This window comes from Monosiga brevicollis, genomic scaffold (assembly GCF_000002865.3).
Source record: "Monosiga brevicollis MX1 MONBRscaffold_24 genomic scaffold, whole genome shotgun sequence".
In the NCBI taxonomy this organism is placed as follows: domain Eukaryota; class Choanoflagellata; order Craspedida; family Salpingoecidae; genus Monosiga; species Monosiga brevicollis.
Genome location: NW_001865061.1, coordinates 118,399 through 142,959, shown reverse-complemented (window position 1 = coordinate 142,959; position 24,561 = coordinate 118,399). Strand labels below are relative to the sequence as shown.

At 55.9% G+C, this 24,561-nt stretch overlaps 9 protein-coding genes across 9 annotated transcripts; 4 read left to right on the top strand and 5 right to left on the bottom strand.

Annotated features, from left to right (window-relative positions):
• Positions 1-432: 432 nt before the first annotated feature.
• MONBRDRAFT_10813 (uncharacterized protein) lies at positions 433-1,893 on the top strand (the record flags this gene model as incomplete). The annotated part of the gene is made up of 5 exons (XM_001748614.1): positions 433-634; positions 740-858; positions 928-1,005; positions 1,452-1,649; positions 1,744-1,893. The coding sequence occupies 5 exons, from the start codon at positions 433-435 to the stop codon at positions 1,891-1,893; spliced, it is 747 nt and encodes a 248-aa protein (XP_001748666.1).
• A 174-nt stretch (positions 1,894-2,067) lies between these two features.
• On the bottom strand, positions 2,068-5,296 carry MONBRDRAFT_38375 (uncharacterized protein; the record flags this gene model as incomplete). Its single annotated transcript, XM_001748547.1, has 7 exons — positions 2,068-2,431; positions 2,516-2,881; positions 2,987-3,116; positions 3,244-3,377; positions 4,014-4,142; positions 4,250-5,016; positions 5,143-5,296. 7 exons carry the CDS (start codon positions 5,294-5,296, stop codon positions 2,306-2,308), a joined length of 1,806 nt encoding a protein of 601 aa, XP_001748599.1. The 3' UTR covers positions 2,068-2,305.
• A 1,096-nt stretch (positions 5,297-6,392) lies between these two features.
• On the top strand, positions 6,393-10,326 carry MONBRDRAFT_10811 (uncharacterized protein; the record flags this gene model as incomplete). The annotated part of the gene is made up of 7 exons (XM_001748613.1): positions 6,393-6,620; positions 6,811-8,811; positions 8,899-9,054; positions 9,169-9,375; positions 9,471-9,602; positions 9,708-9,850; positions 9,957-10,326. 7 exons carry the CDS (start codon positions 6,393-6,395, stop codon positions 10,324-10,326), a joined length of 3,237 nt encoding a protein of 1,078 aa, XP_001748665.1.
• Positions 10,327-10,784: 458 nt separating this feature from the next.
• On the bottom strand, positions 10,785-11,381 carry MONBRDRAFT_28136 (uncharacterized protein; the record flags this gene model as incomplete). The annotated part of the gene is made up of 1 exon (XM_001748546.1): positions 10,785-11,381. The coding sequence occupies one exon, from the start codon at positions 11,379-11,381 to the stop codon at positions 10,785-10,787; it is 597 nt and encodes a 198-aa protein (XP_001748598.1).
• A 370-nt stretch (positions 11,382-11,751) lies between these two features.
• Positions 11,752-12,420, top strand: MONBRDRAFT_28135 (uncharacterized protein; the record flags this gene model as incomplete). Its single annotated transcript, XM_001748612.1, has 3 exons — positions 11,752-11,852; positions 11,984-12,161; positions 12,244-12,420. The coding sequence occupies 3 exons, from the start codon at positions 11,752-11,754 to the stop codon at positions 12,418-12,420; spliced, it is 456 nt and encodes a 151-aa protein (XP_001748664.1).
• Positions 12,421-13,029: 609 nt separating this feature from the next.
• Positions 13,030-16,591, bottom strand: MONBRDRAFT_10809 (uncharacterized protein; the record flags this gene model as incomplete). Its single annotated transcript, XM_001748545.1, has 11 exons — positions 13,030-13,255; positions 13,335-13,588; positions 13,724-13,830; positions 13,932-14,080; positions 14,167-14,393; positions 14,538-14,897; positions 14,991-15,083; positions 15,232-15,645; positions 15,770-15,842; positions 15,948-16,204; positions 16,409-16,591. The coding sequence occupies 11 exons, from the start codon at positions 16,589-16,591 to the stop codon at positions 13,030-13,032; spliced, it is 2,343 nt and encodes a 780-aa protein (XP_001748597.1).
• Positions 16,592-17,703: 1,112 nt separating this feature from the next.
• On the bottom strand, positions 17,704-19,068 carry MONBRDRAFT_10808 (uncharacterized protein; the record flags this gene model as incomplete). Its single annotated transcript, XM_001748544.1, has 5 exons — positions 17,704-18,084; positions 18,205-18,320; positions 18,487-18,575; positions 18,687-18,821; positions 18,950-19,068. The coding sequence occupies 5 exons, from the start codon at positions 19,066-19,068 to the stop codon at positions 17,704-17,706; spliced, it is 840 nt and encodes a 279-aa protein (XP_001748596.1).
• Positions 19,069-21,619: 2,551 nt separating this feature from the next.
• Positions 21,620-22,718, top strand: MONBRDRAFT_28133 (uncharacterized protein; the record flags this gene model as incomplete). Its single annotated transcript, XM_001748611.1, has 2 exons — positions 21,620-22,548; positions 22,682-22,718. The coding sequence occupies 2 exons, from the start codon at positions 21,620-21,622 to the stop codon at positions 22,716-22,718; spliced, it is 966 nt and encodes a 321-aa protein (XP_001748663.1).
• Positions 22,719-23,630: 912 nt separating this feature from the next.
• Positions 23,631-24,511, bottom strand: MONBRDRAFT_33759 (uncharacterized protein; the record flags this gene model as incomplete). The annotated part of the gene is made up of 1 exon (XM_001748543.1): positions 23,631-24,511. Exon 1 carries the CDS (start codon positions 24,447-24,449, stop codon positions 23,631-23,633), a length of 819 nt encoding a protein of 272 aa, XP_001748595.1. The 5' UTR covers positions 24,450-24,511.
• Positions 24,512-24,561: the final 50 nt, after the last annotated feature.

Genomic DNA, 24,561 nt, shown 5'->3' with positions numbered 1-24,561 from the left:
ACACACACACACACACACACACACACACACACACACACACACACACACACACACACACACACACACACACACACACACACACACACACACACACACAGACACACAGACACACACACACACACACACACACACACACACACACACACACACACACACAGACACACACATACACACAATGTCATGTTGTCAATTGTCAGCATGGCGGGGGAGGGGGTGAGGGGGATGGGGGGAGGGGAGGGTGGCGATGTGGCTGTGGTGGTTGATGAGGGGAGGGGGGTGTTGGGGGCGGGGTCAGTGGAGGGGGTTGAGGGGGCTGGTTCTTCCAGGGGCTCGGTGGTGCGGTCAAGCTCGGTGCTCGGTGCTTCATCGGGGACGGTGGAGGTGGAGGATGAGCCGGCGGCGGTTGAGGATCGGGTGGTTGACCGCGAGGAAATGGCCTGGCAGGCTCGGCAAAAGCTGAAATGGGCTCTGTTGGCGCTGCTTGGAATGCTGGGCGCTGCAGCTCGCTTCGGGTTGCAAAGGGTCGCGGACGAGTCGGGGTTTGCGGCCCTTGCCTCGCTCGTTCCCCTCATGCTGGGCTGCTTCATCCTTGGTGCCAGCACTCGCTTCTTTGCTGGCCGTCCCGTGCACAATGGTAAGTCGCCACACGGACCGCCCGGCCAGCAGCAGGGATGACAGTCGTCCTACACGCCTTGCCAGCCCTGATGCCGCCCATGTTTTTTTTTAAAACCCCGTTCAGAGCTGGCCCTGGGTGTGGGCACGGGCTTTTGTGGCTCCCTGACCACCTTCTCCTCTTGGATGGCCAGCGCTGCCCAACGCCTAGTCGACGCTCAGCACACCCTCTCCACCGGTGACCAGGTCAGCCCAAGGTGCCGCCTTGTCGACTCCCGGTACACTTCTGATTGATGTGCGCCGCTCCACCTTTAGATCTATGGCTACTTTGTGATCATTTTTACGGGTTTGCTGGCCTCTTTTGGCGGCTTTGCCATGGGTCGCAGACTTTTGGTATGTTTGCCCCCATCCACATGGGGATCAAGGCATGACAGTAGGGCTACAGTGTACCCTCAGCCGGACTGACCAGTTGATCTTTTTCAGTCAAACCCGGAGAGGCTGCCCGAGCACCTGTCTGTGCTCACTGCCATCGCGGCCGCGTGTGGGGTAATGTGCGTAACACCGTCTTCGCTTTCTTCATGGTGGCCTTCTCATTGCCACTAATCTGGTTGAAATCGCCTTGCCATTGGCTCGCTCCCGCCTCGTGCTGGATGGTAGCTTAATACTGGGGCTCGCCATCGCTTTCGGCGAGCATCACCTGGTCATGGCACTCATTTTTGCCCCCTTTGGTTGGTGGCGCATCTTTTGCCCTTGCACAGCAAAAACCACCTTGCCTTCACCTGGCTCCTCCACGCCTCTTGCTGTCAGGTGTCGCAGGACGAGTGTGGCTTGCAACACAGTTTTGCAACTCGACCTCACGCCTAGGTACCTTCTATGCTAATATGCTGGGCACGTTGGTCGTGGCCGTGCTCCTAGCCGTGCTTTTGCGTGGCGATTTTGGGAATGAGGACGGCTGGGAGCGCGGTACAACCGTGATCTACGGCTTGATCACCGGCTTTGCTGGCTGTTTGACGACCGTTTCCACTTTTGTCAAGGAGGTGGGTCATTGCTCGGCGCAGCCGACTCGGCATGCCGCCTTCCCCTCACGATGCGTCCTTTGTTGCCTGTGCTTCTGCATTGCTACTGTTCTAGCTCAACGAGAAAGACAGTGTGGCGCGCGCACTCAAGGCGCCGGCTTGGTCTCGGTGGACGTTGCAACCCTGGCGCTATGCCTTGGGCAGCATCGTGGGCAGTCAAATCATCCTGCTCGGGGTCTATGGCAGCTTTGGATGGACAAATTAGGCTGATGGCCTTTCCGTGGTCGACGCTGGAGCAATTTGACCTGTACCGAGTACGATGGTTCACAGCGCAGCCTGCTGTATGCCGTGTCAGCCGTGAGTCTCTGCGAGAAAGGTGGACAGCTGCATGCTGGCGCTCAAGCAAGCTCAGCAAATCAAAAGTTTTTGAAATTGAGTTGCGTCAAATCATGCAATTGTCTTGAGCGTCAACTTGGTAGACAAGCATGAAACTTGGCAAGGCCCGAAGCGTGGCGTCTCACGCAGCCAATGACAACGACGCGCAGCGTCGCTGGCCCGAAAGAGAGGCCTCAATGTTGGGGGTGCACGGGAAGCGGACACACACGTACATGTAAGAATGGACACGCGCAGAGCAAAATTAGCAAACAAACAATTCTTGACGCGCAATGCGGCCGGATCTACAAGACTTCGTCGCCCTCGGCCACGTTTTTGACGCTGAGAATCTCAACCAACCCTTGGCCCTTGGTTTCATGACCCACGAGCTCCGTCAGTGCACGAAAAGTGCCTGGGTCAATGGTGCACTCCTATCATCGTTTGAGCGACGGGTACGACAATGTGAGGTGCAGGACCGTGCCAGTCAGAAGAACCGCGGCGTGCGTGATACGGACCAGCTCCAGGTCATCGTCCCAATCTTCATGCTCAAGGGCGATGGTGAGCGGTAGCACCAAGGGTTTGACGCGCTTGGCTTCACGCTGTGGGAGGCGGACGCGGACGGACATGCTGGCGCGAGCAATGGAGATGGTTTCGGCCAGCTTCTTGATCACATCAAGGGCCTGGGCCTTGGCACTGGCTGTGGGCTTGACGGAGACGTGGATGTCACGCATGGCACGCTCAATTTGTGCAGCCGTGTACGGGCGCTCCGTGGCAGGGTCGATGCACTTGTCCGCGACAATGGTGGCCACTTCTTTGAACAGGGCTCCGAGTTGTGCATCGCGCTCCTCCTTGGACACTTGCAGCTCTCCTTTGTCCAAAATCTACATCCCCAAGGGCCGCCACCAAGAGGCCGAGTGAAACCCAGACAGATACCGCGGGCCCACGGCGAACAAGCGAGAGTACACCAGAACAAGCGCTGGACATACGATGCGACAAATCTTGGTGTGGTCGTCGGTACCATAGGCCTTTTGCAGGTCGGTGTTCTTGGCCACTTCACCCTTGGACACGTTGGTGTACACGGTGTGAATTTGCAGCACCTCATCGATATCCTTCTCCCTGCAGTCCATCAAAGCAGAGGTCACATCAATCCGCCGCGTGCACGCAAGGGAGCCGACACACACGCGTCCAAGAACTTGCACCACGCAAAAGTCGCGCGCACGCAGCATGGGCGCAAGCAACGTACACCTTGTTGCGCCAGGAGAGGACCTTATTCTTGAAGCAAGCAATCTCAAACCGCTTGCCCCCCTTCTTCTGCCGCACGACCGCAATGTTCGTCAACAGCTTCTGATTGGTCGGGGTGAACATGCGCGCCGACATCTTGCCAGTTTCCACAGAGAGAGAAGACAGAGACAGAGAGACAGAGACAGAGAGAGAGAGACAGAGACAGAGAGAGAGAGCGAGAGAATGAGAGAGAGAGGAAAATGGCTGACGCACACGTGTGACAAAGAGAGAGCGTTAGAGAGAGAGTTTGAGAGAGAGAGTTTGAGAGAGTTTGAGAGTTTGAGAGAGTGAGAGAAAGAGAGAGAGAGAGAGTTTGAGAGAGTTTGAGAGAGAGAGCAACTCTTGAGAGGGAGAGAGATGAGAGTTTGAAGTTCTGGGGTTATGTAACATTGTAATTTTGATGCGGGACACGTCAATGGAAAGAATAGGCACGGGCAGACAAAGTTGGGAGAGGGCTGAGGGGAAACCTCCTATCGTGCAGTTGTTTCCCGTGCTGGCCGGCCAATGTTCATCTCCACCACAGCGCGTATGTCTCAGTGATGGAGGGGAAAGGAAGAAGTTGACGCGCCATTGGCACAGTCGGAGGAGGCTGAGTTCGATGGATCAGGCACATGCCTTGTTGGCTGGCCACTCAGCCACATCAATGCGTTGCAGGTGGCTGAGATCGGTGGTACCGGCCTTGAGGGCGCGGTAAAAGTCACCAATGCTGGCCTGTAGCGTTCGCCCACCCACCTGCCAACTCGGGTTGTTAAAGTAGTCGCCATAATACGCCTGACTGTGAGCAATGCAGGAATCACTCCACACCGCATGACGGGTGCTATTGGTCGCACGAATCTGTCCCAAGATGGTGGTGTGCACGGCCTACAGGTGGTGGCCGGGGGCATTATGAGACAAGCCGGCACAGGCCGTGAACAGAAGCAAAAAAAAAAAAAAAAAGGTGAGGGCCTTGGGTGGGGCTCGGGACCGACCTGGAATTGATCCATCTGGTTGGCAGAGCACGTGTTGTTGCTGTACTTGGGGGTGCAGCTGACATCAAAGATGTTTGAAAGCTGCCAGGAGTCGTAGCTTGACTGAATCATGTGAAGGCGCGTGGAAACAAACGGGAGCGCGTGCTGTGTGGCCATGCATCGCCAGGCTTCGGCAGCGTTGGCCGCCATGCAATCAGCGTCTCCCACGACGCTGGCAAGCCGCGAAATGTTTTGGATCTGGGCCGGGTACAGGTCGCGGCCCCCGACCGTGTTGTTCATCATGAAGAAACCCGCATCGGGGATGGCGCCAAAAAGTGCTCCCGCGGGTACACGCGATCCCACGTAGTCGGCATGCATGTACGTGCCCAAGCCTCCGGCGCTGTGACCGCTCAAAAACACTTCAGTGGCGCTGTCCAGCCCGCGATGCCGTTGCAAATGATCGAGAAAGGCTTCAAGAATGCGCAGGCCGCGGAAGAAGAGCGTCTGGTCCCCCACCTGCACGGGCTCGGAGTGATTGCCGCCATAGGACGTGCCATCGCAATAGTAGAGATAGGCCACGTTCCACGATGAAAAATCCGGATTGAAGCCGGGATCATTCTTGGTAATGCCGTCTCCTTGAATCGTGGTCTCGAAAAGGGTGCTGGTGCCCAAGTTGGTCTTGGCCCGAGCCGCACAGTCTTCCAAGCTGTAGCACCAGCCGCCCCCGTTGAACACGAGCAGAAATTTCGTCGCGTTGGCCGCCGATCCCGCCCGCCAATAGTATCCACCTGAGGGAGCAGGCCAAGGTGAGCGACTCAGCAGATCAAAACACCTCCCCCACCTCAGACTGGACCAGGCTCATCAATCACCAGGGCAGCCATGCATGAGCCATCGCATCAAGGGCGGATGCTCACCTGGCGAGCCATCCAAACAGCGAGCGCCAAGCTCATCAACCCCGTCCGTGAGCAGCGTCAAGTTGAGCGCATTGCTTGCCGTTGCACAAGACCCCAGTCCAAAGCCCACCACCGCCACCACCGCCGCCAAAGCGCGCAGCCCACCCTGCCCCATCATGTCCACTGGTTGGTACCGCCGGCGTCCGTCCGTCCGTCCGTGTGTGTGTGTGTGTGTGTGCGATCGGGAGAAAAAATCATCAACAAACTCGAATTGTCAGATGAAATATATCGTATTTAACTATTCAATAATCTACTCAAACTAATATGTTACACATTAACAAAACAGTAAAAGCTATACAGTATTCTACGTTTAATCATGAGTCACATAACCATCCTATTTGCAACGAAAAGTGTATAAGGATAGACATTGATTTCTACATAAACTGAAAATATATCTGCACAAACGACGCGAGCTTCAATACACTGGCGACTGTGTGTGTGTGTGTGTGTGTGTGTGTGTGTGTGTGTGTGTGTGTGTGTGTCTGTGCGTGCGGGTCAATGGCATCGGGGGGCGGCGGGTCAACTCTTCTTGGTTCAGCGGACAGCCACCTCAACGCCTCGAATCGGTTCTGATGGATGGTAGATTGATGATGGATAGGATGTCCGTGAGCTGAGTGGGCCTTGGGGCGCGTTGCCCAGCAATTCAAAGGGTTGGCCCGAGATGCACAGGCGCACATCACTGCTTGCATGCATCCAGTTGCCTGATGATGCCTTGCTGGGTGCGCGCGTAACACACACACAGACACAGACACACACACACACATTTGCCTCAACTGCTGTCTGACCCCCGCCCCACCGTTGCGCTGGTGTTGGCTGGAGAACAGAAGAAAAACGGTCAGCGCTCAAAGGCGAAGAGGCCTTGCTGACAGCCGCGTTCTGTGAGGACAGCAAATGGTTGAGAAGCGATACTGGCCATTTCCACAGCGCTGCTGCTCGCGCGTTGACGCTCGTGTCTCATCTCAATCTTAAACCTTGCCCAGAACGAACGAACGAACGAACGAACGACTCCACCCAACTCTGCAATTGTCTTAGCCTTGTCTCAAGGCTACTCGGCACTCTGGCGTGCCCCCCGCGCCTCCGCATCCGCATCCACGCTTCCTTACCGTTCCAAAGACACACCCAGTTTATTCATCCAAACTTTGTTTCATTGGCGTATTTGATCACATCCCGTCCCCCGCGGCACCAGCCTGGCTGGTGAAGCGACCAGCACCATGTTACGGGGCGGCCTGCATGATCTGTTGAGTGATGTTGTGCAACGTGACGTCGAGTGCGTCGTTTGTGGCAACAACGCGGGCCACCTCAAGTTGGTGGATGGCTTAGACCTGCTCTGCTCCCACTGTTACTGCGTCGACTGCGAGCGGCCGCTCCGCCGATTTGGCCTGACCATCCGCGATGAAGCCCCAGCCATCTGCGAATGCACCACCACGCACAACCACAAGGTATCCACGGTCATTGAACCCCTCCGACCACCACGGCCACCACACACACCACCACCACACCACCACCACGGCCACCCACACACATACAAAACGACACCATGTACCTTTTCAACTTCACCACTCCTTCTTCAGTGTCCAAAACGCGTGCAAGCCTCACCGACCTCAACGCATCCGATGGCGCGCTCGATAGGCCCTTGGCAAACAACACCGGCTGGAGCACAAGTCTACAACCTCGGGCTCACATTACCCCTCACCCGACTCTCCTCCACCCGTCTCCATTCCAGCCCGGCGCCCGACTGAAAAGGCCCTTAATGGCGTCAGCAGCCACCAACACGATGAGCATGGGACGGTTGCGACTGCCGACGGCGCTTCAATCGAGGTGGCGGAATGCCTCAGTGGTATTCATACCCTTCAGAACCAGACTGAGCGACTGACCGTCAAGCTCGAGTCGGTGCGGGTGGAGGTGCACAACCTAATGGATCGGGATGACGGCGTGGCAGGAAACGTCGACAACGTTCTTGACCGCATGGTTGACGTCTGTGCCCTCCAAGAGGAGGTACAGGCCCAGCTGCAGACGCTGCTGGAGCAGTCTGCCGCCTTGCGTGAGGAAGTGCATCGCCTGAGCACCCACCTTCATTCAGAGCCTTCCCCCGGTGAACAGCTCCAGCGCCTCGCTGCGCACTTGGATGCACTCATCCAGCAGGAGCAGCAGAGCCAACAGCAGCTTGCCAAAGCTCAGCTCACTCAACATTCAAAACAGTTCCAGCTTCAGGATGCGCTTCTCCAACAGCTGCGTGATGTTCAAGATGAGCAAAGTCACGCCCGACAGCTGCTACAGGAATTGGTGACACGGCATCCACATCAGATACAAGACAAACTGCGCGATCTCACCCCACCACCCGAACCGGCTCTCAGTGCCAGCGCGGTGGGCAAGGAGCTCGATGCAGTCCTTCAGCGGCACCTGGACGACATGAATCGTCGCTTTGAGCTTCAGCTTGCCACGGCGGTCGCACAGCAAGCTAAACAACAAGAACAGGAGCAACGGCAAGAGGCATCGAGTGCTCAAGCAGACGCTTTACGCGAAGCACGCCAACAACTCGCGGCGCTCGAGCAGGAGAAACGTGCGCTCGAGACCCGCCTGGAAGCGCAGGAGTGTGAAAACCGACAAAAAGTTGTGGCTGCGCAAGACCTCGAAAAGCTGCGTGCACAGCTCACAGCCCTTGCGAGCGAGGCGACAAAGCAACGCCAACAGCAAAACGAGGTCGAGGAAGCTCTACTGACGCGGCGCCGCGATCTACAAGCACTGGAGCATGAATACCAGCTCAAGGAGGAGGCTCTGCGTACACGTTCAGATCTGGCCACCCAGGCAGCCGCGGCACAGGCCGAGCAGTTGCGCGAGCAGTTGCAGATCAAGCAACAACAGCTGCACGAGCTGCAAGAAAATCTGTCCGCAGAGCGAGCCCGCCTCGACCAAGATCGTCGTCAGCTGCAGGAGCAATTGAGTTTGCAGCGCGCTCAACTGGATCAGGAGGCAGAGCAGTTGCGCACGCGCGCCCTTGAAGAGCGCGCCGCCATTCTTGCTAAAACCGACTCTGCTGTGTCTGAATCGGACAAGCGCCGCCAGCAAGCCTGGGATGAGGCCGAGGCTCGTGTGGCGCAGGCCATGGAGGAGGCAAATCGAAGGGTGGCGCGCGTTGAAGCACAAGCCGCGCAGCAAATCGAGCAAGCCGAGGCAAATAGCCAAGCACGGCGTCGCGAGGTCGAGGAGCACTTGCGGACAGCGTTGCAGCAGGCGCAAGCAGCCAAAGCGGATGCCGAAGCCGAATTTGCCGCGATGCAGGCGGATCGTGAGCGTGTTCAATCCGAACTCCAACGCCTGGCAGCCCACGCAGCAGAGCAAGCTGCTGAGGCCGAGGCAGCCGACGCTGCTCGACAGCGTGCCCTAGCACAGGCAATGGAGGCTGAAGCCGAGGCAGAGCGCGTGCGCGAAGAGCTACAGGCTGCTCAGTCACAGCTGGAGCAGGCCCTTGAGGAAGTGGAGCTGGCCAAACGGGCAGCCGGTGCGCGAGAAATTGAGGAGCAACGGGCTGCCGCTGCCCTGGCTGCCAAAGAGCGCGAGGAGGCTGCCAAACTCGAGGCTGAGCGGCGGCGCCGCGAAGCTGAAGAGGCAGCCGAGCGATTGCAGGCCGAGGTTGGTGCAACAGCCCAGAGCTGCTTTTGTGTGGCATGTGCCGTTCTTGATTCCGGACTCATGATTTGTGGGTGTCATTGTTGATAGACCTTGCTGCTGCAACAAGAGTGGGAGCAGAAGGAGCAGCAACGTCGGCTGCAGGCAGAGCAGGAAGAGGCAGAAGACCGTCAGCGACAAGCGGAAGCAGCGCTACGACGCAAAACGCAGTTGGACCGAAACCTGCGGAACCGTACAATCCGCCAGGTACGCAGAAGCTCTGACGTCCTGCAGCTATGGTCCTTGCCTCCAACCGGCAGCTTTGGCCCACCCCCATCTTGCATTTGAAATTTGTGGTGGTTTGTGTTCCTTTTGCTACAGGCCAATCATACAGTCAAGCTGACGCGGAATCGGGCAGACAAGCTCAAAAAGGATGGTAGTGCGACGTCTAGCTACGGCTTTGAGCTAGAGGGTGGCGATGACGTGGATGGGCTGCAGCCACACGTCGCCTCGATTGAGGAGCACAGCCCAGCTGCTTGTGCCGGTGGCCTGCAGTTGGGTGATTTCATTCTCAGCGTCAACGGCCAGGTCTGGTTGTTGAGCCTCGCCTCGGAACCTTTGGGCACGATCGGCGTGTGCAGGTGTGCGGTGCGCGCAGCCCCCTAACCTGCCTCGGCTTGTAGATTGTCACACACAAGACGGCAGCACAGATTGGACAGACCATTAAGCAAGCAGGGCTGCGGGGCCATTTGAGCTTGCAGGTGCACCGCGATTACTCTGGCAAGATTCTCCGCGAGCTCAAGGACATGACGGAGGTACGGGCTTTTGCTCAAACCCCGACGAGCGCGGTGGCATGCTGAAAGTCGACGTCGTCGGGGGTGCGTGACGCAAGTTGATCTTGGTGTTGCGGGTGCTGGCAGGTCAATTCTACGGCAGCGCGACACAAGAAAGACAAGCAAAATCGAGCCTCTGCGAAAAAGTTTGCAGCAGCTGCACGAAACGTCCGTGCTGCGACAGCGGCGAGCAAGCTTCTCAAGCCGCCTGGCAGCGGTGGGCGTGGCGTGTAAGTTGTGCAAACAAGTGGGTGGTCAAAAACGACTTTTGTCAATACAGAAATGCTGGCTACCATAGCTCACTTCTTTTTCATGGTTTCCCTCTTGTTCGCGAAGATCACGTTCGGGGGCCAACTCGGCCACCAGCACGCCACGGAGCACGCCGCGGAGCACACCACGCAACACGCCTCGCGCGACGCCCAAAGTGACGCCCAAGTCGTCGCCTCGGCTGCAGCGACGCCTGGCGCTGCAAACCCCGCCGTCGTCTCAGGAACGGACAACGGGGCCGGCCGGTAGTGCGAGTGAGACGACGAGCGCCGCCGCGTCCACGAACACGTCGCCGCGACCCCAGCGCCGTGCAATTTCCCATCCCACCTCCCCTCCAGATACAATGACACCGCCCACCAAGGGCACATTAAAAGCCCTGTCGCAGGCCCGCAAGCGCAACAGTCTCGAGCCACGCCAACGTCCTGATGCCGAGCCATGAGGTTGCTCATAAGTATTCATAATAATATTATTATTATTTCCCCCTGTGCCTGCTTCAACAAGTGAAAAGCCTGTTCCTTGTGTGTGTGTGTGTGTGAGTGTGTGTAACGAATAGATGCCTGTCTCTGAGATGAATGCCGAGACCGATGAACAGGCCGTAGTATCTCAAACCCTAGTCCTGTCCCTCTGCCGTGAAACAAGACGGATCGAGTCCTTTGGCCTCGACTGTAGGCCTCATGGCTTGGTGTGAAAACCTTCCTGGCGACCGTAGCATGCAAGCAGGCTTTGCTTCTTGAAAGAAACGTGTATAGTCCCCTAATGAAAAACCAGTCGCACAGTTATACAGAACCTTCCTTTTGCTGACATTCCTTTCCTCCCCGTTACCAAACGACATTCATCAATCATGTCCAAAAGTGTGTTATTCGTTCCACTTGTGTTGCCATTCAAGTGTGTACAGCGTCACACTTGAATGGCATTTGGGTTTCTCAACTGCTGTAAGAAAACCAGAGAGAGAGAGAGAGAGAGAGAGAGAGAGAGAGAGAGAGAGAGGGAACGTGTGTGTGTGTGTGTGTGTGTGTGTGTGTGAAAGGGCAGCGCTGCGTTGCGTGCTCGTTGGGTTGCACGTTGCGGGGCGTTGTGAACGGCAGCGGCGCCAGGTGCTGAATTGTTAACATTTTTGTATTGTGGTCGTGTGGGTGGTGATGCGTGTGGCAGTGGGGAATTGTCTCTTGGCTTGCTGTGTGGCGTTGTCTGGCGGTTGTGCATCGTCACATGTGTGCGCGTGTGTGATGCCGGCGACGGCGACGGCGACGGCACGATGGCGGAACCCCATCCTTGCTGGGCAGCTCTTGTTGTGGTGTTTTGCATCGGAATCCCAGTGTGGTCGTGTGCTTTGCGTGTGGCGAGGGTCGTCGAGTCATCGAGTCCCATGCCGCCCAAACTTCCAGAGCGCCTTTTCCGAGTTGTTTTTTCTGCTTCGGGTCCCTTGGCGTCTCTGGGATTGTGGTCGCTTGTTTGCCATGTTGTCCGTGCCTTCGAGTCCAGATGAGTAACCATAGCGGCTGTCTGACCTCATCGCTGTTTGATCCATGGCCTGCCATGTCGCAGACATCGTGTCGACTTTGCACGGCTGCATTTGAACCTTTGCCATGGCACCCCATAATCCTTTGGTCACCTCGGCTGGCAAGGATCACTTGATCCTCTCCAAGCAGCTCTGCATCTTTGTCGGTACGTATGAATTGCCTTTTGGCCACCGGTGACTTGGAAGGCAGAGAACGGACGGATTTTTTTTCTCCCTCTTGTCGATCCAGCACTGTAAGTCTCTTTCTCACCTTGGGGCTCGATCCTCCTGGTATTTCTAGCCGTGTTGGTGGTGTGCGGTGGTTTTCTGTTCTACCGCGTGGAGCAGGGGGCTGTGCAGCGCTCAATGCGCAATGCCAACCATGTCTCCGAGTCCAACTCTCAGCTCAAGGAGAAGAACACGGCCCTCGAAGAGGCCAAGAAGCAGCTCGAACAGGACGAGGAAGCGTGAGTTTTTGTTGCATCTGTTCCATCAAGCCTTGCCTGTAGCATGCCTTGGCTTCTCATCTTTCAAGGCGAACCAGTTTGAGGTGAACAATGTCCCGACACTGCGCTCACCTCTGATTCCCACGTGGCAGTCTGACGCAAATGTACGAAAAGTGGATTGAGGACGACAGCGAGGATCTCAAGATTACCAAGGATCAGATCCGCGAAATTCAGGATAAGATCACCGCCGTCAAGTCGTCCCAGGCCAACCACGAGAATGCTCTGGCTGAGAAGGAGATTATTTTGGCCAACAAAGAGGATGTCCTCAGTGTATGTACCTGTGATCGCGCTTGCCTTTGAGACCCTTGGCTCATTTTGCCAGATTTCACTTTCCCCTCTTGGGTGCTTCCAGGATCTGCACCTGCAACTGCGTGAAAAGAACAGCCTGATCAAGGCCATGAAGCGGCAGCTAATGAGCCTGAACCACACCCTGCCTGAGATTGTCCAGGAGATGCCCGACGATGATGATTGGAGCTGTGCGTTTGCAAAAACCTGCCCGTCCAGCCCTCACGCTTTCCCAACCGCCTGACCTTGACCAGCTCATTCCTGCCTTGTGTCCGTCATGTTTTGTCTGCAGGGTAAACAAGCCGACCAACAACACTTGGCTGGCCACTTCCACCGGCCCAAAGTTCCGTCGGAAGCGGTTTCTTGCTCTCTTGTGTTCCGTCACCCGTGTTCATGTGCCCATGTGATTCATGTATTCTCGTCATCTGCTGGTCATTGACCAGACAGCTTGCACACTCCTTCTGGCGTTGCGTCCACCTTTTTGTTCTGCTGGGTCACAGCAGCAACAAGGCAGCGTCTTGTTTCGCACGCTCAACCCATTGTTTCTCTCTTTGATGATTGTCGCTGTGTGTTGCACTTTGTTTTATCCATCCTTGGCCGTCCTCTCAGGGGCCTCCACCAATTAAAACTAGCCTCTGTATTCATGAGCCCGTGTCAATGATGTACACACTCGCCATTGCCATCTTGGAACATGACAGCAGATTGTACATCTGATCGAGATTTTTTATCTTATTTTCCGTCTGGGATCGATTATCATGGATCTGAATCTTGATTTTTGTCAACCTGTCTGCCTGTCAAATCAGAAGCATAACAACGGTAGCAACACGCAGGCCAGCATGGGCGAGAGCGCCAACTAAGACTTGAAGGTCAACTCCATTGCAAACTGGGGTTCGAACATCTTGAGGTGTTTCTTCTTGTGCGCCCCGTCCAGTTCTTGGCGAACCATGCGCAGAGACGTCCCCTCAACCATGCCGGTAAAAAAAGTCGCAGCAAACATCTTCTCTTCGGAATGGAAGCCACGGTCACAGTCCCACAGCTCGATGCGGATATTGCCCTCGATAGCCATATTGCACGAAAAGCTACACGATTTGTTTCGTAGGAAAAGTGAGGAAACTTTTGGTAGCCACGAGTGACTAGCAAAAGGACAAGCACACGAACCGGATATCGCGATGGGTTTGGCGCTTGTACGCCTGAAGCTGCCGCAGCTCCGCGGGCTTTGAAGAGAAGATGAGCACGCCTTCTTGGTAGACCTGATAGTAGGGCTGACAACCACCCGAAAAGTCGTAGTTGGGGACGCCATGCAGACGTATGCCTGTCAGAGTCAATGGCGTTGCCGGGGGCACGGTACGATCCCCTTGCAACATAGTATGAAAGTAGCGGATATAACGGCGTTGAGATGGGATGGTCACCCCCTGCAGCAGCGCGACGCCGGTGATTGAGATGTAACATGTTCGCTTGGCATGGGACCAACGGGCACGCGACACGAAAAGTCTCTCTGAGGCATGCCCGAACCGCATGGTCTCTCTTTGAAGCCACGGGGCACCTACCTTGCCGTTATGTGTGCGCTTAGCGCCAAACATGGTCATGGCACTGTCCGGATCCGGGCAAATGCCGGCGTACATCAAATAACAGCTAATGATGAGCCCGGTGCGGCCTGAAAACGAGATCAAACATACACAGAAACAACGTTAAACAAAGTGCTTCCTGTTTGGACGGCAGCACTTTGAAAGCTCAAACGAAGTGTTGTGTACGAACCTTTTCCGGCCTTGCAGTGGATGGCAGCTACGTTGCGTTCGGGATTGGCAGCCAACCAGGCATGAATGTCCGCACAACACGCCAACACGAGCGGCAGTGGCGCTGGATTGTGGTCGTCGAATGGGTACACGCCAACACGGTTGTGGAACCTGTAGGTGGTTGGACAGGCCGGATTACCGTTCGAATGGAGGCGCTACCCACGACTGCACCCAATGGATAGACATGACGGCCATACCGTGAAGGAGGGTAAGCGCGCTCGGAGCAAAGATTGTAGACACGGTAGGCCCCGGGATGCCGCTCTTCCAAGAAGCGCAGGGTATCCTCGTAGCGGTTGCGATAGACGGCTTCGGTCCCTTCCGCCGGGTAGCCCATGGCCACAATGTTGGGCGTGATGTAGGTCAGGTCGAGATCAAATCCATCCTTTTGGAAGCGAATTTTTTGTTTCGAGACCAGCTGGCGGACCTGCAAAATGCGATAGCCCAAAAAAGGTCAGGCTGAAAAGAAAGAAAAAAAAAAAAAAAAAAAAAAAAAAGAACGGACAGCCGGGGAAAAGGGGCAACCTGGCCCGAATGTCAACAATCAACAAGAGATACCGTCAGCACAAACCTTGTTGGAGGCATTGATACCACGTGCAAAGTTTGTAAAACGCGATGCGAGAGAGTGCTGCGCGACGGGGAGGATTGTACCATCCAGCGACTGCGAGTCGAGGGCGGCACAGTAGCGGATCCGTGCCATCCAGGCGTCACGGTCAGCATCGCTGCTGCCAGCAAGGACATACTTTCTACTCGACGTGGTTATGAGTGGCAGGCCGTTGGTGAGCGCAGTCCCAGCTTTGTAGTTTTGAACGAGACAATGAGCAGCAAGACCGTACTCGCGCTTATTGGTGGCACTACTGCGACGTTTGGCACTCTGATCCGAGGCGACGATAAAGCCATGGGGACGTTTACTGCTGGTAGATTGTGTCACCTGCGCAAAATCGGGGGTGACGAGCCAGGGCACAAAATGAATGTCAAGAGTTTCGCGTATGTGATGTGAACTATTGGTCGGCGTGGAGCGTACCTCGGCTCCTACAACGTCAATGGCGTTGATGGGGGTACTATTCCGACCCGAAGCTTGTGGGGCATCGGGAAAGTAGACGAGCAGGCCGTTACTCTGCAGGACGAAATAGCGCCGGCGCCAACTACGAATTTGGCCACCCTCCTACGCATGCCGACAAGACAAAACGAATACCTGGATTAAGCGGGCGTGTCACCGGCAAAAGGTAGAGCTGCGTAGCGCACGGGCCAGGCTAGGCGCGGACCTTGAACAGCCAGCCCTGGTGAATGACATTGTCATGCTCAACGACCGAGGCGGCCGAGGCGGCGTCTGGTAGGCTGGGCTTGCGATCGATTTCCTCCTCATCTGAGCTGCTATCAACATCGTCTTCAGAATCTGGCTCATCCAGGGACGCATCTTGATCCTCATCAGGTTCTTCAACGGCCGATCGGTCCATGGCTGAAGCTGAGGCAGTGGTACCTTTACTGGGACTGGGACTGGGGCTAGCACTGGCGTTGGTTGTGCTGTCCAACGCAGGCGACTGAGCAGTACCCGTGTGTTCAGCGTTGTTGGTTGTCGAAGCGTACATTTGTTGTTTCTCCAACAAGGGCGCCAGACTACCAAAGCCGACCCGCTTTTCCGGTTTATGGAGTGGGGTCTGTGCCGGGTTGGAAACGCTCTAGGCATGGTGGGATTCCAAGCAAGAAAAAAAAAGGCCATGAGTCGGCCGAAACGCATTGGCTGAAGGCTCGGGTGGCTGGAGCAGTGAGAGCAAAGAAAAGGCCTGTCATTGTGCGGTATACCTGGGCGCCGTCGGCTGTCTCTGTCAATATGGTCCCGGTCCTCGCATTGCGGATGTAGCGGGTACCATCCAGCCTAGGCACGGTTTAAGGCGGCGGGTTCGAGGTGAATCACCATTCATGAAGGACTGCGCACGCGGATACGCAAAAGATGCACGTTAAGGTGGAGTTGTTGACGTACAAGATTTCCACAACGGTACCGTCGGGCAAGGACACGATCTTGGTGCCGTTGAAGCTAGAGGGGAGGGATCGATGGGACAAGGATTGCCGAGTTGAGGCCAGGTTGACGATCCGGCTTGAACAATCGATCCGGTACAAAGAGAGAAGGAGCAAGACGGTGGGAAACGAGACGCGGCGATCGAGGCAAGCATACCGATGCTGAATGACCGTGCCGTTGGCCAAGCGTACAGTGCTTTCATCCTCTCGATTGAGTTGAACCTGGATGTCGGATGATGGCAGAGCAGATCGGCGCGAGAGGTAATTCCCAGACCCCAAACATGAGCATTCCCAAGGTCATCGAGTTCAAAGCAAAAGGCACGTTGCGTATTTGTACGGGGAGGGGGAGCAAAAGCCACGATCATAGCGGCGGCGGCGGCGGCGGCGGCGACCCAAGCCACTGCAAGCCATGCGAGCGGGTCCAACCTGGACATCTGGGTGAACGTTGACGGTAATGGCCGACGGGTCGGCTTCGCCTCCAGCGCTTTGAGCCAAGCAAGCCTCATGTCGGTGCCGGTAGTGATCAATGGCATCCTCCAGCAGCCGCAAGCTATCCGACATGTCCGCCGGCGCCACAGGCAATGCCTCTTCCCCACCTGCCGCTGCCATGGTCCCGAGCAGATGGAAAAAAAAAAAGTGTGTGTGTGTGTGTGTGTGTGTGTGTGTGTGTGTGTGTGTGTGTGTGTGTGTGTTATTTAGAGAGAGAAAGAGAGCGAGAGACAGACAGAGAGATAGAGAGAGATTTGAGATTTAGAGAGAGAGATTCAGAGAGATTTGAGAGAGATTTGAGATTTAGAGAGGGATTTCAGAGAGAGAGAGATTTCGAGATTTCGAGATTTCGAGAGAGCTGTAGAGAGAGAGATTCAGAGAGATTCAGAGAGAGATTTAGAGATTCAGAGAGAAGAGATTTTGAGAGAGAGAACACAACCCACTTGATTTCCCTCTCTCCTTTCCCTACTCAATGCTCCCTTCCATGCGTGTGCGAGAGTCTCTCTCAATCGCTCTCAATCCACGACACCCTCTCGCTTTGTTCTGTCTTCTGCCAGTCTGTAATTGAATTCCCTGCTCAAACCGGCATCTTCTCATTCGTGTTGGATGGGACCAGATGACCACAGGGAAGGGAAGCAGGAGGGGATGAGTTTCATCTCAACTGGTTCTATCGCGAAAGAGGAAAGGGGGGCAAAAGTCTAGAATAACGCCCAACCCCAAAGTACAGCGCGAGCAAAAGGGACGACACCAATGACAGAGTGAAAGGAGAAAATATTTGAACGGAAGCGAGCGCATCTGGTCTACACGGCATGCTCTCTGAAGGAGAAGCACTACCACGAACAGGGTTCATGCACGAGTCGTTCCCGTCCGACCTAGAGAGGATAGGAAAACGAAACAAAAACGCAAAAATACAAAGGAAGAAACAGAGAGGGATTGACATGGCATGTGCCACGCCAAGTTGAGGATAAAGGCCAGACATCAAGGTCATGCTTGTCCTCAAACATCAAACCCCTCAAAAAAGAAAAAAAAAAAGAAGAAGAGGGGAAAGGTCAAGAAACACCAAAACGTCACCGGTTCAAGACATTGAGCCGTACATGCGCGCACCACACGCTCTGCCTGTAAGCCTGACGGCTTGGATGCCAAACGGCAACGGCCAGGAATAAGCAGCCTGGTCTCTCCGAAGCCTGGTCTTCCGGCAGCAAGAGGAGGTGCGAACATGGTTCTGAGACGACTTAGATGCTTTGATAGGTGGATGCACTCTGGCCACGAATACGAGCAAGAGTAAACGCAAAGCCATCACGGACGAGGCCGGGGAGTGACACCCAAAATTCCTTGTTGGGAACGCTCTCGCTGGGAGGGTTCTTCTGGACAAAGTGGAGGATAACAAAGCCAAAGATGAAGTAGCCACCAAGGACGCCGAAGAAGACGCCGCAAAGGATGGCGCCAACATCGGTTTTCTTGTGGCCGCTCTTGCCACTGGGACTCTTGGTGGGTGCGGGGGCACTGTTGCAGTCGCCGGGGGTGTAGTCGGTGCAGGCACTGCGGTGGGAAATTTCAAACTGGTAGGTGTTGGTAGCATCATTCTCGCCCACATAGGTGACGTTGGGGACCGCCTGTGACCGATGGGGCGGAGGCGAAGCAGGTAAGGATTAAGAGGTGGAAGCGAGGCGGTTTGTGACACGGCCCACAAGCGTTTGCGCAGCCGTTCGATGAACAGTGCCCATGGATCGTACCGCGTTCTCATCGCAGGAAACGTAGATGGCAGCCTGGCGATTGCCGGTACCACCCTTGATCAGGATTTGCATTTGTCCGGGGGATGCCTCAATCCAGGTCTGCTGGGTGATGTCACCTACAAGTCAAAAAGGAAAAGACGATCGCGGATGCCGATGAGGCGTTGTGAAATGGATTTGGACATGCGTTGATGGAAAGGGAAAAAAAAAACAAAAAAAAAAAAAAAAACGAGCGCAGTGGAATGGCGCATACGCCGAAGAGACAGCGGTAGGAGAGCGACATACCAATGGACCAGCAAGAGCCGCCCTGCTTGTAGTCGGCCTGAAAGCCACCGCTCACGGTGGGGCTCAGAGGATCAACCGAGGCACAGTATCTACAGATTTGGAAGGAACAGGAGGAAACGGGCAAGGGCGAGGGCGTCAGTTTGAAGGCAACATCATTGGGCCAACCATCAAGGAGAGCATGCGTGTGTGGTCCAACTGACTGGACATCCGAGGAGCCGGCCTTGAGGCCCTGGTTGGCGTTGAGGTAGAAGATGTATTGACCGTTGTCACCGTTGGGTACCAGCACAGAGACGTAGTCGGTGTCCTTGGTCTGGAAGGCGCAAGTCAAATCATAGCTGTCGGCGCAGCAAACGAGTTGGTGTGAAAAAAAAAAAAAAAAAAGAAGAGTTGGTGCAAAGGGTGCGAGCCGATTCAAAATCTTGTGGGCGTGTGAATAGTGCAGCGGAGGGCGCGGGTAGCTTACGTGGTAGAGCCGCACTTGGCGGTCACGCGGCCATTGTTACTGACAGGGTCAGAGCAGGTGACCGAGGCAGCGCTGGCCATGCCGGCCAGGCCCAGCACGAGGAGCGCAAGCTTCATCATTTTGTCGAGTCGGGAGAGGAGGTATGGCACACGTTGACAAAAGCACTGATCTGCAAGAAGGAGCAGGATTGGACGATCAAAGTGAGCAAAATCAGTCAGCTTTGACAAGGCGCGAGCGAGAAGAACGTCAGGGGACAGACAGAGAAGGAAAGGGAGAGCGAAGACACTGGTGATAGAAAACGATGTGTGTCGCCAGAGGTGCGCGGAAAGAACAAGGGGGCAACAGTTGAGTCCACACATTTGCACGAGCAACTCAGATGACATGGGGTAGAGAAAAAAGGAGGGAAGGACGTGCACGGACGAGAGACACACACATTGAAAAAAAAAAAAAAAAAAAAAGAGAGAGAGAGAGAGAGAGAGAGAGAGAGAGAGAGAGACAGAGAGAGAGACAGAGAGAGAGACAGAGAGAGACAGAGAGAAGAAGAACAAGGGGGAAAAGGCGCGATCGTACTAGGAACGACACGGGAAGACAAGGGGGAAGGTGGAAGAGAAAGAAAAAGAGGGAGCGGCCGGATGCTCTGAGCCATCACCAAGAGGCATCAAGCACAGAGGGAGAGAGGGAGAGAGGAGAGAGAGGGAGAGAGGAGAGAGATCAGTGCCGGCAGCCGTGCTCGTGCGAGCCATGACAGCATACAGATTGGCACCCTCACCCACGTACACATACACATACAGGCGATGATACCCCTTCCAAAGATCCAACCCTGCCAGCCTCCGCCGCCCTCATCCCCAACATCATCACCATCATCATCATCACTCTACCCGCTGCCATTTTTAATCTTTAGACTGTGTGTGTGCACTGACCTGGTCAACCAAAGAAACTGAATGTACCTCTGGTTGTGCGATCATTCCTCTCTCTGTCTCTTTCTCTCTTACTCTCTTTCTCTCTCCGTCTCTCTCTCGCTCTCGCTCTCTCTGTCTGTCTCTCTGTCTGTCTCTCTCTCTGTCTTTCTCTTTGTCTTTCTCTCTGTCTCTCTCTCTCTTCACTCTCTGTCTCTCGCTCTCTCTGTGTTGCGAGAACAAAAGCTCTTTTGTTCTGATTCACCCCTTCACGTGTGTGTGTGTGCGTGTGTGTGTGTGTGTGTGTGCTTTTGGTGTTGCTGCAACAGCTACACGGCGCCATGACGGCAACGTCAAAGAGGAGGGTGTGCATCTGTCAGATGGCCCGAGCCCAAAGCCCGTCCAGCAGCATCAGGGCGAGGCGTAGAGAGGAAGGACGGAACAGCTGGATCCTCTGGCGCCAACAAGACGTCATAGTGACCGAGACAGAGCGAGAGACAGAGAGAGGCAGAGAGAGAGAGAGCGCCATAGGAAGACGCATCTACATCGGAACAAGAGCAAGCATCATATTCTAGATGCTAGCATGGTGGAGCTGCTGGTCGGTAATGAGCCATCTCAATCAACTCATTTACACCGTTGTCGAATGCCTTCACCAGCCGCCGCCACTGCCGCTGCCATCGCCGCTGCCATCGCCGCCGCCGTTTCCATATTTGATGGTCAACCTCCAGAAACCCAAGGGTGGAGGTGCTCGGAACATGTCTCTGTAAGGCTAGGGGTTTAGCTGGTAGAATTTGTCAGAATGGTCCCACATCACTTGTCTCTCTTGTATTTCTTTGTTTGGATCCCAAAAGGAAAGGTTTCTGGAGGGAACGATGACTAGGTAAGTCTGGCACATATCACACTTTATTACTCAAAGTGTGAATGATGACAGATTCGAGCCAAAAGGCATCTCAACGTGTGTGGGTGGCCGTTTTCGGGTCTTTTGGGGGTCGATTTATAGTGGCATACACATGATGTAAGCCAGGGCGGGGGCACATAGAGCGGCTAGCGTACATATGGCAGCCTGGCTAACCCTGAGCCGGGAACCCGGCCTTTGTCCTGAGCAGTTTCAAGTACATTGGCCCAAGAACATGTGCTGTAACCGTCCACACGCGTCTCATCCTGATGCCATTCAGCACCCCCACCCTCTGCCAAGCCGGCGAAACTTCGCCCCTCACTCCTCCGAAACCTATTCTTGGTCTTTCGAGAACAAAAGGGATGCGATGAGGACAACGGTCTTACCCCGTCGCCGCCGCTTCCCCGCCGCACACCCAGTTGATGCGATCAAATAGACTCTTCCACAAAGGCCATCGATCTCCCAACACACACACACACACACACACACACACACACACACACACACACACACACACTCACAGAGACGTAGAACCACGGCCTCGGATGCAGCGAGTAGCACACAACCCACATTAGCCGTTGGATGTGATCACACACATGAGATTTTGACGTTTTTTTCTTTTTTTTTTTTTGAAAAGTTTGACGCACAACGCCCACTCGGCGCATTTTTTTTTTCAAGCCCTTCTCCTCCTTCTCCTTCTCCTTCTCCTTCTCCTTCTCCTCCCCTTCTCCTCCCCTTCTCCTCCTTCTCCTCCTTCTCCTTCCCCTTCTCCTCCTTCTCCTTCTCCTTCTCCTCCTTCTCCTTCCCCTTCTCCTCCTTCTCCTTCCCCTTCTCCTCCTTCTCCTCCCCTCCTTCCGCCTTCCGCCTTCCCCCTTAAGCATGAGCACTCAAAAGGCTGCAGGGCACCACGAACTTGTGGCCGCCCTGCCCATGTATGATCTTCCAGGACTGGCCAACGCCCATGACGTTTGGTACCAGGCCATCCGCCGTGCCTTTGCAAAAGTTTCCAGCCAGGCATCGGTGCCAGATACCAAGGAGCTGCCTGCAGAATTGTGTCGGCAACCCGAGACCCTGCTCGAGGCTGCCAGCCTCAACGGCCACGTCCTGGCCCCGCTCTACCAGACCTGCGGCCTGCCCCTCGTCTCTGGCCATCGAGACATCTTCCGCCTCGTTGCTGTGCCCCATTATGATGTTGATGAATGTCGCGACGGACATTACTGCTCGGTCATTGTGGCCCGCGATGATGTCCGAGGAAACAGCCCCAGCGATTTTCACGGCTGTGTCGCCGCCGTGAATGGCCAAGACTCCCTCTCTGGTTGCATCATGCTTTACGCCTGGCTTGGTGCCGCCGCTCAACACGTCCGCGTCGTCACCACTGGGGCACACGCCTCCTCGCTCGAGCACTTGCGTCAACGCACCCACGGGGCCTGCCTCGCCGCAATTGATGCCGTCACCCTGGCTCTCCTATGCCAGGAGCAAGGCGCAGATGAGGTGCTGCGTGGCCTTCGCATCGTCGGCCACAGTCCCACCGCTCTGGCCCTTCCCTATGTCACCAGTGCCGTCCTGGCCGACCGCGACCCCAGCCTCGTCCCCCGCCTGCAACAGGCCCTGCAGCAAGCCGCTCAAGATCCCGATCCCGCCGTCGTGGCCGCTCGCCACCGCCTCCACATTGCTCGCTTGGAGCCCGCCGGCCCGCGCTTCACGTTTGATACCTACCGGGCCCGCATCCTGGCCCTCGAACGCGACATCCACGCCGCCTGGCCTCCTGCACCAGCCGCTGATAAGGGCGGCTCCACATCTTTAGACTCGTCCGTGCCTGGTCCCTTTGTCGACGCCGTGACCGACCAGACTGGACACCCCTTGCCCGTGCATCGGGGCCACCTCGACACGGACGCCGTGTTTCTGGCCCGGCTCATTGATACGCTGCGCCACTTTTGCCAGGCCGTCAACGACAACACGTTGGCCGGTCCCGCCCTGAACGACTACAACCACCCCGATGACGGCCACTCTTTGTGGTACCCGCTGATGCCAGAGCCTCACACCGCTCAGCCGACCGACAAGGCGACGACCGCCTGCGGCAGCGGCGGCTGCACGGCCAATGCGGGGTTTGCCCGGGTCATTCTCAAAGCCCCGGTACCCGAAGTTCTCGCTCGTCTTGACCAGGCCACGCCTGACCATCCCACGGCGTTTGTGGGTTTCATTGGCTTTCGCCCTCGCATGCCAGAACGCTTCTCAGAGGACTGTGACACGGTGGCCGCCTGCTGGAGCCTGGACCAAAGCCTCGTCTCGCGTTTGGACCCCAACAAAGTCATTGCCTATTGCTCAGCCGAGCAGCGTCCCGGAGGTGATTGGGGGAACCTGGTCCTGTTCCGCGGTCCGGACCTGGAAGCAGCCCTTGAGGGGTTTAAGCACGGCAATGACACTCACAACACGGCCACGCGCAGCGTGGCGCCTCGCTTCTACAGCCACGTGCGCATCCACGGGTGCCTCCTGACCACGGCTGGCCAGCAACCGCAGGATATCGCGTTCCAGCGCACCCTCCAGGTTCACTACCCCCTGCGCACACAACCTGACCGAGGCCTTTTCCGCCAACTCCACCGCTGGGTGGGCCCCCAGGCCTCGGACAATACCAACGAATCTCCACAACGCTAAACCAGCAGTGTCTTGAAAGCCTCGTCCTACTAGCCACCCGTGTCGCCCCACGCCCTCGCTTCGCTTTTTTCGCGCCCATGATCATGCCAGTGCTGCTCATGCCCCCCACCGGTGGGCTCATCGCGGCTCGTCCAGAGTGTTAGATGATTTCAATTGAATATAAAAAGGGAGGGATAACAGAGACCATTCTACGATGATGAAGATGATGATGATGATGAAGCATCGTACCAGGAGCACGCTACAAGTCATATATAACCAGGACATCCGAGCCTGGTTTCGAGGAGGGCGCGGGCGTGAGGCGTTGACCATCACGAAAGACACCGGATTGCCCCAGGCCGAGGTTGGAACTGACAACGGTTGCGTTGTACTCCTTGGACCACAGGCTCACGGCTTCGGCACCGACCACGGACAAGGCCACGGTGTATAGAAAGGTCTTGATGCCCTTGGCCACGAGTTCGGGTCCCGGGGTTTTATACAAAATGTCCTTGCACACAAAGATGCCGATGGGCTCGGGATGGGTTGGGAAGCGAAGCGTGATCTCATTGTTATCCGCTGCTGCAAAGCAGTTTTCAAACCAGGGGTGCATTTTGCGATATGCCGTCACGATTGCGCCATCGGGTCCAAAGACCAGGGCGGTGTTGTAGGCCGTGCCATTGTTGGCCGTCTCGCACACATCGAACATGGCCGTGAGATTGGCCTCGCGCACGTGACAGCTCATGTTTCGAACGATGGAGTTCCACGAGCTGTTGGTACAGGGCAGAGCGCCGATCGGAGCCTCCAAGAGCGGCAGGCACCACGGCATGGGCGCGCTGGGCTTGGAGCAGGACTTGTCAAAGTCGGGGCCAAACAGCCCAAACTCGGGAAAGACGACCACCTCCACGCCCTGCTCACCGGCAGCCTGCAACGAGTCAAAGTACGCTGGCAAGTTGGTCCACTGCGGAGCCCCAGCATCATCTGCCACCACCGTATGCTGCACCGCCGCCACCCTCAACCCTGCTGCCACTGGCACCACCACCACCATCATCATGAGCATCATCAGCGCCATTGGAGGTGCCATCCTGAGTGTGTGTGTGTGTGTGTGTGTGTGTGTGTGGACAGAGAGAGAGAGGAGACAGAGACAGAGAGAGAGAGAGAGAGAGAGAGTGTGTGTGTGTGTGTGTGTGTGTGTG